Here is a 16,236-nt window from a genome sequence, read left to right as displayed (position 1 = left end):
AGCATGGCTGGGGAGGCCTCGGGCAACTTACAATCATGGTGGAAGGGGAAGCAAACACGTCCTTCATTGCATGGTGGCAATAAGGAGAAGTGAAGAGTGAAGCAGAGAAAGCCCCTTGTAAAGCCATCAGATCTCGTGAGAACTCATGCACTATCACAAGAACAACATGGGGGTAACTGCCCCCATGATTCCATTACCTCCCACTGTGTTCTTCCCTTGACAAGTGGGGATTATGGGAGTTACAGTTCAAGATGAGATTTGGGTAGGAACATAACCAAACCGTATCACAGGGAATGGCTAAATTATTTACAGTGTGGCATACTCTATGGAGTTTACAATGAATTAGATTAATCTCTGTATGCTGACATAAAAAAAATTGTCCATGATATCAAATGGGAAAAAAAAGCAACTTGCTTAACAGTATCTTTCTTGTTACAAGAGTGCCATGAGAATCAAATGACATGATATGCATATCTTTTTTTTAAAGGTACACCTTTTATACAAATAACTCATCCTGTTATTATCTAATTTGTGTTTGTAATGAGTAACATTGGCTCCAGAGCACCTCTACTGCCCATGTGGGGTTCACTTCTTTCTCATCTCCACTAGCTTCTGGAACATTCACACGTGTGCGTGCATGAGAGAGAGAGAGAGAGAGAGAGAGAGAGAGTGAGTATGTGTGTGTGTGTGTGTGTATCTCTATGTGTGTTTCTCTTTTTTCCTGCCCTGTTTAGTCTTCTTTTTTATTCCCTTTCCTGCTTTTAACTTTAAAAAATTATCCCATCTCTGTAGTGGGGATTATTATGTTGTAGTTATTCTTCTTCATCCATTCAGTTAAAATGATCAGTCTTGGTCTAGTTGCCCTTTTAGAAAACAAATGATTTTGATTGCTCAGTTATTCCAGGTAAATAGATTAAAAGTAAGGTTTCTCTCAGCCACTAAGTAAATATTGGCTGTTTCCCTTCCAGTACTTGGAGAGTTTCTGTTTACTTTGAATAAACCCATCATCTAGCCCCATGATCTCTAGTCTACCAGGATGACTTGATAATCTTCTATAATGGTCTTAATAACAACCCCGAATTATGGCATGGCCCACCTTCTAGCACACATCCTCTTTTCGGCTGCCCATTTCTCACTTGCAGATGGCTCACCTGTATAATTTTCTCTCTTTGCAAGTAATGAAGAGCAGAACTCTCATGGAAAGCCCTGCTGAACCCTATTTGCCAGTGAAGTGGAGTTGAAGGGTGGGTAGCAGGTAACCCCTCAGATTCGCATCTAACCTTACTCCACACCTCAGCTCCCCATCATGCTCTACAAATTATTATCTGCATTGCACTTTGGTGGGAGAAAGAATAGATTATTTCTTATCACAGCACTGCCGAGAACCTAGAGGGAACCAGATCCCTATCCAAGGCCTTTAGATATGAACATTTGCAGTTGTACCTCCTCTAAATCTTACTGGTTTTTCATGAAATCCAGATTGTAATCTTTTCAAGGATGGAAGAGGGTACAGAATTAGAGTCACCTTTATTCCCAGTTACCACATCGTCTGTGCACTTTTATTTCTCATACTTTCCATTTTTTTCTTCTAAAAGTGTCGTATTATCTGCATCATTCTATGAGGGGAAAACTGGAAAGAAGAAGGATCCGTTCTGTGAAACTTCTTATCCTTATGTATGGCTGTGTCTTGCTTTGACTATCTGCTTTCTCTAGACTTCTTGCTTCACTTCATTCTCTGTCTCTTCTGGGTGTTTCCTGCAAAGGCATTCTCAGAGAGCTGAGTATGTCCCTTGAGGCAGCCCGTATCAGTCATTGGTGAACCATGTCATCAGAGATCTGAAACCAACTAGCTTGTTTGAAGGTGTGTGACTTAGAATTGGCACACATGTAGAGGCGTCTGCCTGTCTGGTTAGAAAGAACACAGGCTTACATAAATATCAACCAGTTTCTAGTTTCCCCTCTAATATTTATTATGCCCATTTTACAGGTTAGGAAAGTGAGGACAAGGAAAGTTGAATAATTGAGCCAAAGTCCACACCTATCTCATGGGGTTTTGGAGAGGATTAAAGAAATGATATAGCAAAGTACTTGGCCTTGAGTGAATGCTCACTGATGGTATACAGATAACGGTTACATTCATGCTTATTGTATGGAAAGAAGAGATATGGAAAATGAAAAAAAAAAAGTTTAGGCCTATTAAATAGACTGGGATGGTCAAGGGCATGTATTTGAAGAGAGGATGGTGGGAGTAAGGGAAAAATGATTAATGAATGCAATTACACAAAATGGAAGAAAAACTGGGACAATAAGGAAATAATGTGCATGAATGGCAAGAGCTCATGCAAGTTATGCAGATTTATAGCATGAAAAGAAAGTAAAATACCAAGCCAGAGACTGTAAATTTGTTTAAGGAAATTGCTAGTGTATCAGCCTATTCCAGGACTCAAACCAAAGTAGACATAGTGACTTTACAAATGCCAAACAGAGCACATCAGAAATTAGTGTCTTAGTTGTGGAGAACATTATTACCCTGATGAAAAAATGCTCATGAAATCAACTTATTAAACCAAGGCACATGTCTAGACCCTGTGAGACAGGGGCGTCTCCTGGAGACCCATAGTTGTCAGTCCAGGAGGGGTCCTTTAATTCTTTGCTCTGACTCAGTCACTTAACTTTAAGGGGAAAAAAGTGAGTTTCTGAATTCATTAAATTGAGAAGTCCAGAGATACAGTCGAGGCATAAATTCAGAACCACTCAAAAGTGTCACCAAATTACTTTCCTGTCTTCCTGACTCTCCATTGATTTTCCTGGCTACCATATGGGAAGTTGGCCTGAGAATGCAGCCAACACATAGGAAAGCAAAGATGGCCACATGCATCCCCACCTACCGTTCAGCCAGTGCATCAGCCCCATCCAGAGACAGTACCTTCATTTGATTGCAACAGCGAGAGCTGCAGGTTCACAGTTTTCACTGGTCTGACCTGTGTGTAAAGTGGGCATCTCTTAGCCAGTCCCTGCAATCATGGGGGGATAGTGTGCTGTCAGTGACAACTCAGATGTTTTATGCCCTCCCTGAACCAAATGGACCAAGACTAGACAGGGACATGGATTCCTCAAAGAACAATGTGGGGAAGGGAGAAGGAATGCTGGGAGGCAGAAGCAACTGATGTCTGTTGTCATAAATTATACAGACATTTAAGACAAAGGCAAAGCAAAATCAAACAACATAATTGAACCCCCTCCTTTGAGGGCTGCTCTCTAAATCTCAGCTGAGACTTTAGAAGGGCTATCCTTATCCCCTCATTTCATGCCTTGGCCCCTTTCTTGTAAAGATGCAGTACAGATACTCCTGCAGTGAAAGAACTGGGATTCTAGACAGATGCGCCCTGAAGAATGGGAAAGCAGGGCCCCAGCAAAGGACTCTCAGCTCTCCTTCCTTAGCTTCCTCTGAAAGCCTTCCTGGGGACCAGGGATGCTATCTTGGATCAAGTTATCTTGTCTGTAAAATAAATTGAAAATTCTTCACAATGAGAAGTACTTGACCCTGTTATCAGGATGAGGTGGGCTGGGTTAATCAAGTGACCTTTGTCTTGGAGGGTTCTACCAGTCTTTACTGAGGATCTCTGGTGAAAGAGAAAAGGCTCTCTTGCCCTGAGCTGGCCTCATCAAGGGTAGCGCATGCTGCTGTCCTGAGGCCAGCTGCTCAGATGTGAAGCCAGCCTTGCCCCTCAAGCATCCCACTCCCTTGCTTTCCTCGGAGTCCTCAGGGGTGAGAAAATTTGTTTCTGGCTCTCCTGGAGGGAGGGAAGACCACCATGCTCTATTGCAATTATTTGTGATTCTGTGCTGAGTTGATAAGGAGCCTATGTGTGTTGTCTTTCAGAATCTTTAAAGGACATTAGAACACCAAAACAGAACAAAAAAGTGTGGAAAAGATGTCAACCACAAATATGTGTGTGTGTGTGTGTGTGTGTGTGTGTGTGTGTGTGTGTGTGTATATATATATTTCCTCCTTGGCTGTTTTTATTACTCTACATGGTTGGCAGATGCAGAGCCTGAACCAAGGAAGGAAGGAAAGGCAGATCTGAACATGGAGCCTTTTAAGAAATTAGACATTTATTATGAAATGGAATTAATACTCTGTCTCCTGTATATCCACATGTTTTGCTTATCAGTCCAGATCTTCTTAACATGGGAAATTGAATTATACTCTGGAGTTTACAAGGAAGGTCACTGAGGTAGGAGAAGTATAACTGAAAGAGGAACAGGTAAGAGGTGGACCAAAACCACTGTGGCAGGACCGAGGAGATAGAGAAAAACTTAAAGTGGGTGATGGGAAATGCAAAGGAAACACATGTTTATTTATGGCTGATTTGTTTCTTCATGCATCATCATTCACAAGACCCCTTAGGCACTTAATCAGGCTAAATTTGTGTGTGGCTCTGTGTGTGCTGTGTGCTGTGAAGGAACGAGATTGAGTGAGTTAGTGTTAATTAAGACTTAGTATTTGGCTCCATTGCTTCCCTGCCATTCAGTGCAAAAATTGTATTGCATGCATTGGGAAAGATCTTCCTCTGTTTAACCCTAAAGGAATATTCCTCAACTGCTACTTGAAGATACTTTAATAGTGTGACAGTATCAGGATGGACCAACTGAATCTACTCGCAGGTCATCCCAGGCAACTCTCTAAACATGGCACCAGAATGCTTTTATGTTCAGTAAGATTTGCATTCACCCTACCACCTTCAGAATAAGTATTAGTATTTTGGCCCAGTGTAGCTTTGCAATTAATACATTTGCCTAAGCCCATTTGAATCTGTATGCTTACCTTGTACCACTTCTTTGGGTTATGTATTCTATGAATTTATAAACTACTGTCTTAAAACTTCTTTTTTCATGTTTCAGTAATTGCCACTTTCATTCTGATCATCTGACAGTGTTTCCCCCTCTTGGTTCCATTAGAAATTGTTTGGGTGTTAAATGTGTTCTTTGTGTGGTAACCATCACTGTGTGACTAAATATTTCCAGCCCACTGCTTTCAGGGTACATGATGGGGCGGTAGCCATGAGTCTCTTCTGTTGGGCAGAGCCTCAGGACTTTGGGAGAAGAAGTGATATGTGCCACTTCCAAGCTAAAGTATTCAAATGCACATTGTAGAATTTTGCTAGCTCCTTTTCTGTATTCTGCTATATGTAGTAAATGGAAATGTTTGAGATGGCCACTCCACCAGCCAGTGTCCCCGTGTGACCACAGTGAGCCCAACAGCACTGCATAGCTGCAATGGATATGACGTGTGAGCAAAAAAAACAGCCTTTCTTAATGCAAGGCCCTGACCACAGCCACATGTAGTTGATTCTGAGTGCTGCGTTCAGTCTTCATCTTTTGTGAACAAGACAATGAGGAACATTGGTGTTTTCCCTGTGGCGGGTCCCTCCCAAGGCATCCTTTTGATGGTAGCTTTCCTAAACTTCTAATTGAGTCTCCACTGTCCTTTTAAGTGGTAGTTTAAATGAAATGTAGGTTGCTGCATTTGAATAATAGGCATATGCCACAACATAGACAGATACCAAGAATAATGTGTTGTTTCTTTGTCGTGATTGTTTAGCTGATGTGGAATAGAAAATGGACTGTGCTGGAAAGCAGCAGAAGAGGGATGACTGTATACAGAATAAATGAAATTTTTTGTTAAGCCAACACGCTTTTCACCAGACAGAAAAAGAAAAGGAAATGAATTCAATTTGCCTTAGTAGGTTCAGTCTCTCTCCTAGAAATCACACAGCATTTCACTTGAGTATCAGGCAAGTGTTTGCTCTTCTCATTTAGGCTGTCACTGTACTTTTCAGTAGAAAGCAGTTTATTCTGCTCCTTTCCATAGCTGAAGACTCTCCCGGGTATTACCAATCACGTAACTGGTGAACAGAACGTGGCCCTCTAAGGATGGTGTTAGGAAATGGCTACTCCTGTAGCCCGTATTGATCACTGGGGCTGATGTTTTAACTTGGGTGTTTCACAGATGAATGAGAAATGGCAACATAATTAATAAAAATGCTGTATTTTCTCATCTTGTAAACCTACTCTGCTAGACTTCTCTCCAGCTATCTCCTGCTGTCTCTGTCTTTGTCAGCTTGTTCAAGGAAAATATTTTTAATGGAGATACCCTAGGATTAGGAGTCAAACAAAGCTAGTCTAGTCTCAACTCTTCAAATATTAACTGAATAAGTATTTGGTATTTCCTTTAAGTTCCATGATCCTTTCCAGGAAGATGCCAACATTAACACCTAAGATGTATTCTACTAGAAAAGATAGTAAGAAATAATCACCTTTACCAAAATAGTCTTCACAGCATGCATAATACACATTAGAATATAAGTAACAACTTGTAATCTTTTCAAAAAATACAGGATAAACACTTCTACAAGTATTGTGGAAAACATTTAAAATATTGTCAAAATCTGTCAACAGTTTCATACTCATTTATTTCAGTAGAACAGTACATGATTCTAATTGAGATTATTCTTGTATGCAGTGTAAATTTCATTTAGTTTTGTTTCTTATGCATATTTTTTCCCGCAAAGTGTGTGTTCATTGTTGTATGTCCTTTGATGCAAGTTAAATATATGAAACATACTTTCTGTTACCAGATAATTTTTAAATTTAAATTTCCTTCTTAAAATTTTGTAAGTGATACAGATAGAGCCAGTGAAACAATGTTACAAACTGAAACAAACCCAAGTAGTTAATTATTCTTGCAAGGGTCTCTCCTGGAGTTTATAAATTAAATACATTGTTTTGATGAACTCCATTTCCTGGTTTAGCTCCATATATCTCACACTTGAAGAGAAAACATTCTCAGTGATAAGAAATAAATAATGCTTCACCTGGTTGAAGGTGGAGAGTCTTTCTCCCACAAATACACATAGTTCCCTTTAGTCCATGTGATAGATTTGGCAAAACAGGCAAATTCCTTATTACTTTTGACAAGTTTTTCATATTTAAATAAAAAATATTTTTCCTGCAATTCTGTATCTGTCTGTGTGCATGTATGTGTGTCTATTTCATAGCTAAAACTTTTGTGATAGACCTCTCTAAAAAAATCCACTGTCTAGTTCCTATAAAGATTCTGCCAATTAAAAGATAAGAACACACAAAAATGAAAAAAAAAATAAAATTAAAAACAAGCAGAGGATAAGAACACAGAGGAAAACTATGCAGTCTGGGTTAGAAATACACTTTTCCACTTCTTTTTTTTGTGTGTGTGTTTTTTTGTTTTGTTTTGTTTTTCTTTTTTGAGGCAGAGTTTTTTACTCTGTTGCCCAGTCTTGAGTGCAGTGGCGTGATCTTGGCTCACTGCAGCATCTGCCTCCTGGGTTCAAGCAATTCTCCTGCCTCTGCCTCCCGAGCAACTGGGAGTATAGGTGTGTACCACCATGCCCGGCTAATTTTTTGTATTTGTAGTAGAGACAGGGTTTCACCATGTTGTCCACACTGGTCTCAAACTCCTGAACTCAAGTGATCCACCTGCCTTAGCCTTCCAAAGTGAGCCACCACGCCTGACCAGAAATCCAGGTCTGTAAACCTAGATCATTCTGGATGATTCCCAGCCCCCAACAAAGGAAGTAGCCTAATATACAGAATAAAGTCGGTTTTGTTTTCAACATAGTTTTATCACCATCTTGTTTTTCTGCGTTGTTTGCTTAATGACAGCATTTGAAAAGCTGGGCTTGCACTGGATCCCAGGTGCTCAGTGACTGGGCAGTGACGGTCATCATCTGTTCCTGTTGTTTAGGAGAGAAGTTTATCTGTGGGGCAGTTCAGTTCTGCTGCCAATCAGGGGCTTCTGCAGGTAACTTTCTGCTTCCAAACTAAGCCATCAGGACCTACTGAGCAAGTAAAGGGATTAAAGGTGTCATTTTGGCAACTCACTGGAATAAGTAAAACAACAAATAGAAAAGGAAAAAAAGTTAAGAACTTAATTAGCAGCATGATGGTCAGAAAGCATCTAATTAGACTAACATGTTAAGTAAAATATTAAATTGATGATTTGAATATTAAAAATAGGGCTAGCAGATGAGATTAAAATAATAGCAGTAAGAATATCCCTGTAGCTTTCCAGAAATTCCTTGAAATTATAAAAGAAACAGCAAATGGAGCTAGGTTTTCTAATCTGAACAAAAATAACAGTGTTACCTCAACAATAAAACCTTACCTTACACTATTTCTATCCAAACGAAGTTATTTATCCCATACCTGGGGTTAAATATTTCATAGTCAAGAATTCCATTGGTCTGCCAGTACACATGTGTCAACCTGAGAAGCAGTTTAGATAATATTTATAAGCATGAAATAAAGGTTAGCCAATTTGCTACTTATGTTATGGCTGTACTTTGCTGCAATTCTGAATTAGCAGAACTATATTTACCATAGAATAAATATTCATAAAGTGTTTTGTGAAAATCACATGGTTTGGGAAAGAGAATGGAACTAAAATAAATTTATGTAAATCTTAGAATGTGTAAATTGTATATATCTACTTCTTTTAAGTCCTTATGCATAACAAATGTTCTCTCAAAAGACTAGGGGTAAGTTTTCTAAGATCATACACAATAATTTTTTAAGAATATAATTGTTTTCATTCACTAATAGTTTCTCCTATTTTGTAGCAATTAGCACATAAAGGCAGGTCATGCTAAAAATAATTGTATCTGCATATTCTGGAATTAAAAAAATCAAAGTCATATAAACCTTATTTATATAATTTGCAGATATAATAATTGTGATCCTTGGTGAATATAGTAAATATTTCTAAGCATATTTGTTTGTAATCAGTATGACACTTTCGGTGGCACTAACTATGCTTCTGTTTTCAGATATCAGAACTGCTGATCCACAAGCTCAACCAAAACTCAGTACACTTTGAGCTGAAGCCAGGGGTCCAAGTCCTGGTCCATGCTGCTCACTTAACGGCAGGTCAGTGTCCATGTGCCTGGGTTCTGGCTGGTGGCTCTGGTAAAGGGAATCCCAGTCTGTGCTTTCTTCCTCATAAAAAGGCTAGATGGTAACAATGCTGATCAGAAATTGGTCATCAGATCTTGAAGGTTCCCTTCCTTGGTGTTTCTACCTTAATGGAGGATCGATTAGACCACAGAAAAAGGTGATACTTTTGGCCGGGCATGGTGGCTCACACTTGTAATCCCAGCACTTCGGGAGACCGAGGCGGGTGGATGACTTGAGGTCAGGAGTTCGAGACCAGCCTGACCAACATGGCGAAACCCTGTCTCTTCTAAAAGTACAAAAATTAGCTGGGCATGGTGGTACATGCCTGTAGTCTCAGCTACTTGGGTGGCTGAGTCAAGAGAATCATTTGAACCCAGGAGGCGAAGGTTGCAGTGAGTTGAGATCGCGCCACTACATTGCAACTTGGGTGACCCAGTGAAACTCTGTCTCAAAAAAAAAAAAAAAAAAAAAAAAGTGACACTTTCTACTTAGCCTCTAGCAAAAACTGTCAGTGAGCCATATAGATACATCTCACATGAAAGCACGCTTCATTTATCTCAACAGCAATCTCGAAAATAACATTAACCATACAAATACATTTTGTTGTGGGGGCTTTCTGCAAAGTTTTATTTTCAGTATATTCATGCTACAAAAAATTTGCTTCTTTAAGTTTCTGGATAATCTAGTGCAGTAGAAATAGCAGGAACTTAGGAGTGGTACAGGGTCATACCCAGGAACTGAACCTGGAATTGGTCATAATCTTACAATTTACTTAATGTCATTGAGCTTCCATCTCTTCACCTGTAAAAGGTGGTGATAACGATGGGGGATGATCCGTTTAAGCTTATGGAGAGTTTTCAATGAAAACACAACTTACTTAGAATAGATACTAACACAAGTAACTTAGAATAGTTTTTAATTATAACACAAGCATTTAGAAATATATATATTGTTGGGATGTATTAATAATAACATAAAGTAAGAGTATTTATTGAGTACTTATTTTTGCAGAGTACCATGCTGGTGCTCTACGGAGTGAAAACATCAGCGGGAGAAGGTCTTTGTCTTCACAAAACTTATAACCTGGTTGTGGTGTGGGGAAGTTTGATGACACAATGGCAGTGGTACTGTGGGGTGGGAGGAGTAGGCAGTGGGGGGGCAGTCAATGAGTAACCTGCTTAAATTCTTATAGAGAGAGAGGCTATGTAGCATCTTTAAGCACTTGGATTTTGTTTTTCCAGTCAGAGCATTGGTTTCGATCTTGGCTTTGTTACTCACTCTGTAATCCTTTCCACAGAAGGAAAGAGATTTCACTTCTGTGTGTCTCAGAGATGGTAATAGCATCTATGCCAGTGGGATTGTGTGAAGGTTAAGTTAATTCAGGTAATGCACTTAGGATAGTGTCTGGAACATAGCTGTAATATTTATTTTTACTCTTGTTATTACCTAAAGTTGTATAGAAAATTTAAAGCAGAGATGAGATATATCCTGTCAAAATGATATAGGATTGTTTTATGGAGTAGGAGTTTTTGAGGAAGAACCTTAAAGGATGGACAGGATTAAATGCAAGAGGTCATTCTAAGCACCAAAGCATCAAAAAAAAAAAAAAAGAAAGCCTAAAGGGCTTTGAGGATGCTGAACAAGTGAGGACAAAAAGTAGCTATTACCAGCACCATTCTCTGGTTTCCTCGAGATTTGACGAGGCGCTGCTAGGTTGAGCAGAAGGCCAAGTAGGCTGGCCATTGACCTCTCCCCCTCTTGGATTTTATCTTTTTTCTTTATTGGATCACATATAAGATTTTATTGTTCTTGTTTTTTTCAATTCCACTATTTTAAAGAAATAAATATTTAACAGTCACTGTTCCTCAGCATGAGGTATGGAGGTGTAGAGGGTAGAAACATGCCAGAATGAGCCATCAAAGGTCTAAGAAGCCATTGAGACCTTAGAACAGAAGTGTGACTGATTTAGAGTGTCCCTTGAAAAAGATGACTGCAAGGGGCAAGTAGGATTGAGTAGGGCTTATTTCCTGTTCTGCATCTTGTCATCCTAACACATCCATTAAACAGATACTTATCAAGTGGCTGCCTACTCTGGGCCAAGCAATGTTGTCAGCACTAGGGACAGAGTCTCTGCCCTCATAAACTACTCTTGCTGGTAAAAGCTGCTTTCTGAATCGTGTGGTGAAAATTCTCTGAAGAACAGGCTGCCAACTTATCTCAAGGCATTTGAAGATCTTGACTGGCCTTTTCCTACCCAGAGTGTTGAGCATTGGTGTTTGATGAACGGGGGTAGCATGTGGCAGAGTCACATATGACTCATTGTATGGGAGAATGATCAAATTTCAGAAATAAGAGTTGTAGTCATCCTAATAGCCAAGCCACTGACAAATGTTGTCAACTGAGTAGAAAGTAACTGTTGAACACTGGTTTAAAAAGATTCACTAACTTATTTAATCTTATCAGACCGTCTAGCCTGAACCTCATTATCCACTACTTGGTCCCTTTGAGTTTAGAAATTAAAAACAACTAAGCTTGATATTCCACACTGAAGTCTGTGTTTGAAGGGATGTGGCCAACCTGTCCATCCTCTGTGATGAAAAATTTGCTTTTACAACATAACCAGTTTTTGAATGAACACTATCTTTAGGCTTGGTATATCAGAAAACGGTTCCTTTTTGGTTTACCAGAGACCTCCCTCTGTTGAACAGGAGAGCACTGGAGGTCAAGCTAGGCGGAGAACTAACCCCACTTCTCCCATTCTTCATTTCTGGAGGCCACTCTCATTTCTCTCTTTTTCTTCCTCCATACTTCTTCTCCATCTGTGCCTGGTTTTTATATGACTGATTATTGCATTACACTCTAAAGATGGTTCAGATTATTTTGGAAGATATTGAATGTTCCCACCACAAAGAAGTGAAATGATTGGGATGATGGATATGTTAATTACCCAGATCTGATCACGATGCTTATGTATCACAGCATCACTATGTATCCCATAAATATGTATAATTGTTATTTGTAAATTTAAAACAATTTAAAAGATTGATATGTTACCATAACTTTAGGGAGAAGTGGTATTTTAAAAAAATGAAATCTTACTTTAAATGTTACTTAAGAACACTTTCTTCAATGACAAATGGTTTAGACCTGGGACGAAGCTGAAATATTGAGATCAAAAAGTGGGTAATTAGCTAAGACTGGCTTGGCCAGTTGGCTTGGTCAGAGAAACTGAATATAGCAAAGGCATCCAAAGGCCCTTGGATTTATGCTCCTTGTGGGAAGGGAAGTCAATTCCTGATAACCATGAGAGGTTAATCCCACTGGTAGAAACTCCAGATGGCAAAAATAATGCAAAGCTGGGAAGAACTAAAACATGTTTCCAATTCATATTTGTAGTTTATTCTATAACTAGGAGTTTGGAAAGCAGGACTCAGATTCCTGAGAAGAAGGGCTGGCAAAAATGAGGTATATTTTGGGAACCTAGATATGCATGCTGAGATTTGAAGAAGAACCCCTTGCAATATAGATGTGTGTAACACTAGGTCACCAAAGGGGGAAAAAAATTCATTTCCAAGTAAAAGCCCATTCTTAGCCTGGACCAATTTGGAGATAGTGAGAAAATTATTTGACTTCCAACCATTGTAGACACCTTTCCTGTTAGTTTCAATAGTAGGGTCTTTTGGCTGTACAAGTCCAAGCCTGATCAACTGGCATTACTATGTATTTTGTCCTGGCTAGCTCAGCAACAGAAGTAGATATAGATTTATATGTGGACAATTAGCTCCAATTTGATAAGTACATGAAGGTAATCTCATGGAGTAACTGAGTCTTGGAAACTTTTGCTATATTGAGTTTGGCTATGATGATCATAACGTGTTAAAACTGGCAGTATCCACAGGTGAATATCACTCTGGGATAGATTTTTATATGCAAAAGACAAATTGTGTCAACTGGAACAACAATTGTGATAAGGAAGTAAAATTTGTGAGGCATCCTTTCCTTGTTGGAGATTGCTCGTAAGTTACCTCTAGCTACCTGATTGAACTATTTGCATAGGGTGGTAGACCCTACATACACAAAAAACAGTGAAGAGAGTTCCCCTTTCACTCATGGAAAAATTAGCACTTTGGTAGGGTATCAGTGGGCTGAGACACTTGCCACAGTTTCTTTTCTTTTCTTTTCTTTTTTTTTTTTTTGAGATAGTGTTTTACCTGGTCACCCAGGCTGCAGTGCAGTGACGTGATCTTGGCTCACTGCAACCTCTGCCCCCTGAGTTCAAGCCATCCTCCCTCCTCAGCCTCCCAGGTAGCTAGGACCACAGATGCATGCCACCATGTCTAGCTAAGTTTTGTTGTATTTTTGGTAGAGACGGGGTTTCACCATGTTGCCCAGGCTGGTCTTGAACTCCTGAGCTCAAGTGATCTGCCCACCTCAGCCTCTCAAAGTGCTGGGATTACAGGCGTGAGCCACCACAGTTTCTTTTATTAGGTTGAAATTAACACAATATTTGGGTGGCTAGGGAGAGAAGGAGGAGGAAGCCTGAAAAAAGAAAGAGAAACAGTGAGGAGGAATATTAGATGCAGAACTTCCACCTCAACTCTATTTCCCTTTTCACATCCCCCCTTCAGGCAGGAGAAAATAAAAATTAAAAATGGGAAAAAAGAAAGAACCATTGTTAGCAACATTTCATGTCTCATAAGCAGGATTGCTAATACTTTCCCAGGGACCATTACAGCATGCTGCTGCATCCCATTAATTGCTCAGCAGATGTTCAGCAGCTTTCTTTTAAAAATGTTTGAGCCAGAGTATGTTGTTGGTGAGAGAAGCAAATGCATAATTTGGTTTGTCTCCAAGGAGAAAGAACTGTCTCTTTTTAAGAATTTACTATCCTTATTTTGGTTTTCAAATTCAGTTCCTTGTTTGCTTTTATAGGAGGAAGGAAAGTATTTGCAGATATCCGAATGCCGTTAGAGACTGGATCTTGTTTGTCCCCCATCCACCAATATGTTCCATTTGGGAATTCATTAACTGTGGTATCTAAGCTGAGCTAAATTTTGCATGTAGGCCTTGTTTTGTTCCTAGCCATTTCTGTGCTACTTGGTTTTCATACAGTTTTTCTTAAGAGTCTAACCACTCCTGACAGGTATGTTACGAAATTCTCTCGCAGAAAGGAGAGATTCGAACCTGTATGAGAATAAGGGAAGACGAAAAGCATGTTATCCAGAAGGTTGAGGGAGGGTCATGGGCTGAGTGGTTCCCTTTGACTTTCAGTACTTGATGGCAGCTGGCATCCATGTTTAGCAGACAAAGGCTATGATGTTGCAAAAACAACATGACAAGTTGGAAAAGGGAATAGAAAGCAATCAAGCTAGTGTTAGACTGGAAGCATCGCTGTCTTGACAAAAGTATATCTCTACTCGTGATATTCCAGACTGCAATATTTCTTCCCCACTTCTTCACCTATTTCCCCTTATCAATCTGTATTTTAAGGCTCACCTCAATGACAGCATTTGCATGACATCTTCCCAGAGACATTTGCCTGAACATCTTCCCCTCATCTGAAATCACATGAATTTTTAGATCTCTATCTGCCTGATGATAATGATCATGACCACTATCTTATTCATCACTTTAATTTCTTGTGGATATGGTTCAACATATCTTTATATCACCTTCTTCGTATCTTTGTATCATCTTAATCATATACCTTGCAGAGAACTTGCACACATCAAGTGCTTAACAAGTATTGTTTTTATGCATAATTATATGCATAATTTATAGCCTGCAGACATATATTCAAAATCCCATTCCTGCAGTTAACCTTCAGATACAATTTATTGAGTTTATTCATTTGTGAAACTGACAATTTGTTCTCCATGACATGCTACTTCTAATCAAGTAACTGGTGAGTGGAGACTGGCATTTATTCCCTAGATGCTTACAATAGGCATCTAGGGAATCTCTCTATATATTTTTTCCTTATGGCAGGTGTTCTTTAAATACACAGTATGATTCGTTATCTACACATTGTGGGGAATAGGCAGTTGAAGGAAAATTGGGCCCATCCTTCCTGGAGTTTTACATCTGAGCATGAGAGATCTGAGAGAGAATGGGAGAAAGAATGGAAGGAGATTGTTAGAAAAAGAGACTGAATCACAGGTCCACTTTTATTGCTCCAGTGCCAGGCTTCCCCAGACTTTTTACACAGGGGGCCAGTTCAGTGTCCCTCAGACCGTTGGAGGGCCACCACATACTGTGGTCCTCTCACTGACCACCAATGAAAGAGGTGCCCCTTCCTGAAGTGTGGTGGGGGGCCAGATAAATGGCCTCAGGGGGCTGTATGCAGCCCGCGGGCCGTAGTTTGGGGACACCTGTTCCAGTCAGTGGAAGACACGTTTTTAGTATAAGAGCAGCTTCACTTCATGGCAGAGCTCAGGGTCACAGACCTTGTACTGCACCCTCCTCACCTTAACAAACCAGCCAAATCTTTTGTGACATCTCCCTCATCCTCCCCATTTCTTGTGTATGCATTTGCCCTGGCCTTCTGTATCATATGTATTTTATTATACTTTAGGTTCTGGGGTACATGTGCAGATCATGCAGGATTGTTGCATATGTACATACATGACAATGTGGTTTGCTGCCTCCATTCCCCGTCACCTATATCTGGCATCTCTCTCCATGTTATCCCTCCCCAACCTCCCTACCCCACACTGTCCTTCCCCTATGCCCCCCAACAGACCCCAGTGTGTGATGCTCCCCTCTCTGTGTCCATGTATTCTCATTGTTCAAGACCTCCTATGAATGAGAACATACAGTGTTTGATTTTCTGTTCTTGTGTCACTTTGCTGAGAATGATGGTTTCCAGATTCATCCATGTCCCTACAAAGGATAGGAACTCATTGTTTCTTCACCTACATAGTATTCCATGGTGTATATGTGTCACATTTTCCTTGTCCAGTCTGTCATCAGTGGGCATTTGGGTTGATTCCAGGTCTTTGCTATTATAAACAGTATCACAGTGAACATACGTGTGCATCTATCTTTATAATAGAATGATTTATAATTCTTTGAATATATATCCAGTAATGGGATTGCTGGATCAAATGGAATTTCTATGTCTATGTCCTTGAGGAATCGCCACACTGTCTTCCACAATGGTTGAACTAATTTACACTCCCACCAACAGTGTAAAACCATTCCTGTTTCTCCACATCGTCTCCAGCATCTGTTGTCGCCTTT

The 16,236-nt window shown here is 39.8% G+C and overlaps 1 protein-coding gene across 7 annotated transcripts in view; it reads left to right on the top strand.

Annotated features, from left to right (window-relative positions):
- Nucleotides 1–16,236, top strand: part of SORCS1 (sortilin related VPS10 domain containing receptor 1) — a 598,052-nt gene that overhangs the window by 562,270 nt on the left and 19,546 nt on the right. For all 7 annotated transcript variants that reach the window (XM_074382853.1, XM_039465320.2, XM_039465322.2 and 4 more), the window contains exon 24: nt 8,868–8,967. In XM_074382853.1, the coding sequence (XP_074238954.1) occupies nt 8,868–8,967 (100 nt within the window). The remainder of the gene's footprint in view (nt 1–8,867; nt 8,968–16,236) is intronic.

This window comes from Saimiri boliviensis, chromosome 12 (genome assembly GCF_048565385.1).
Source record: "Saimiri boliviensis isolate mSaiBol1 chromosome 12, mSaiBol1.pri, whole genome shotgun sequence".
Classification (NCBI taxonomy): domain Eukaryota; kingdom Metazoa; phylum Chordata; class Mammalia; order Primates; family Cebidae; genus Saimiri; species Saimiri boliviensis.
Note: the sequence above shows the minus strand (reverse complement) of the source record. Positions and strands in the feature narration are given on the sequence as shown.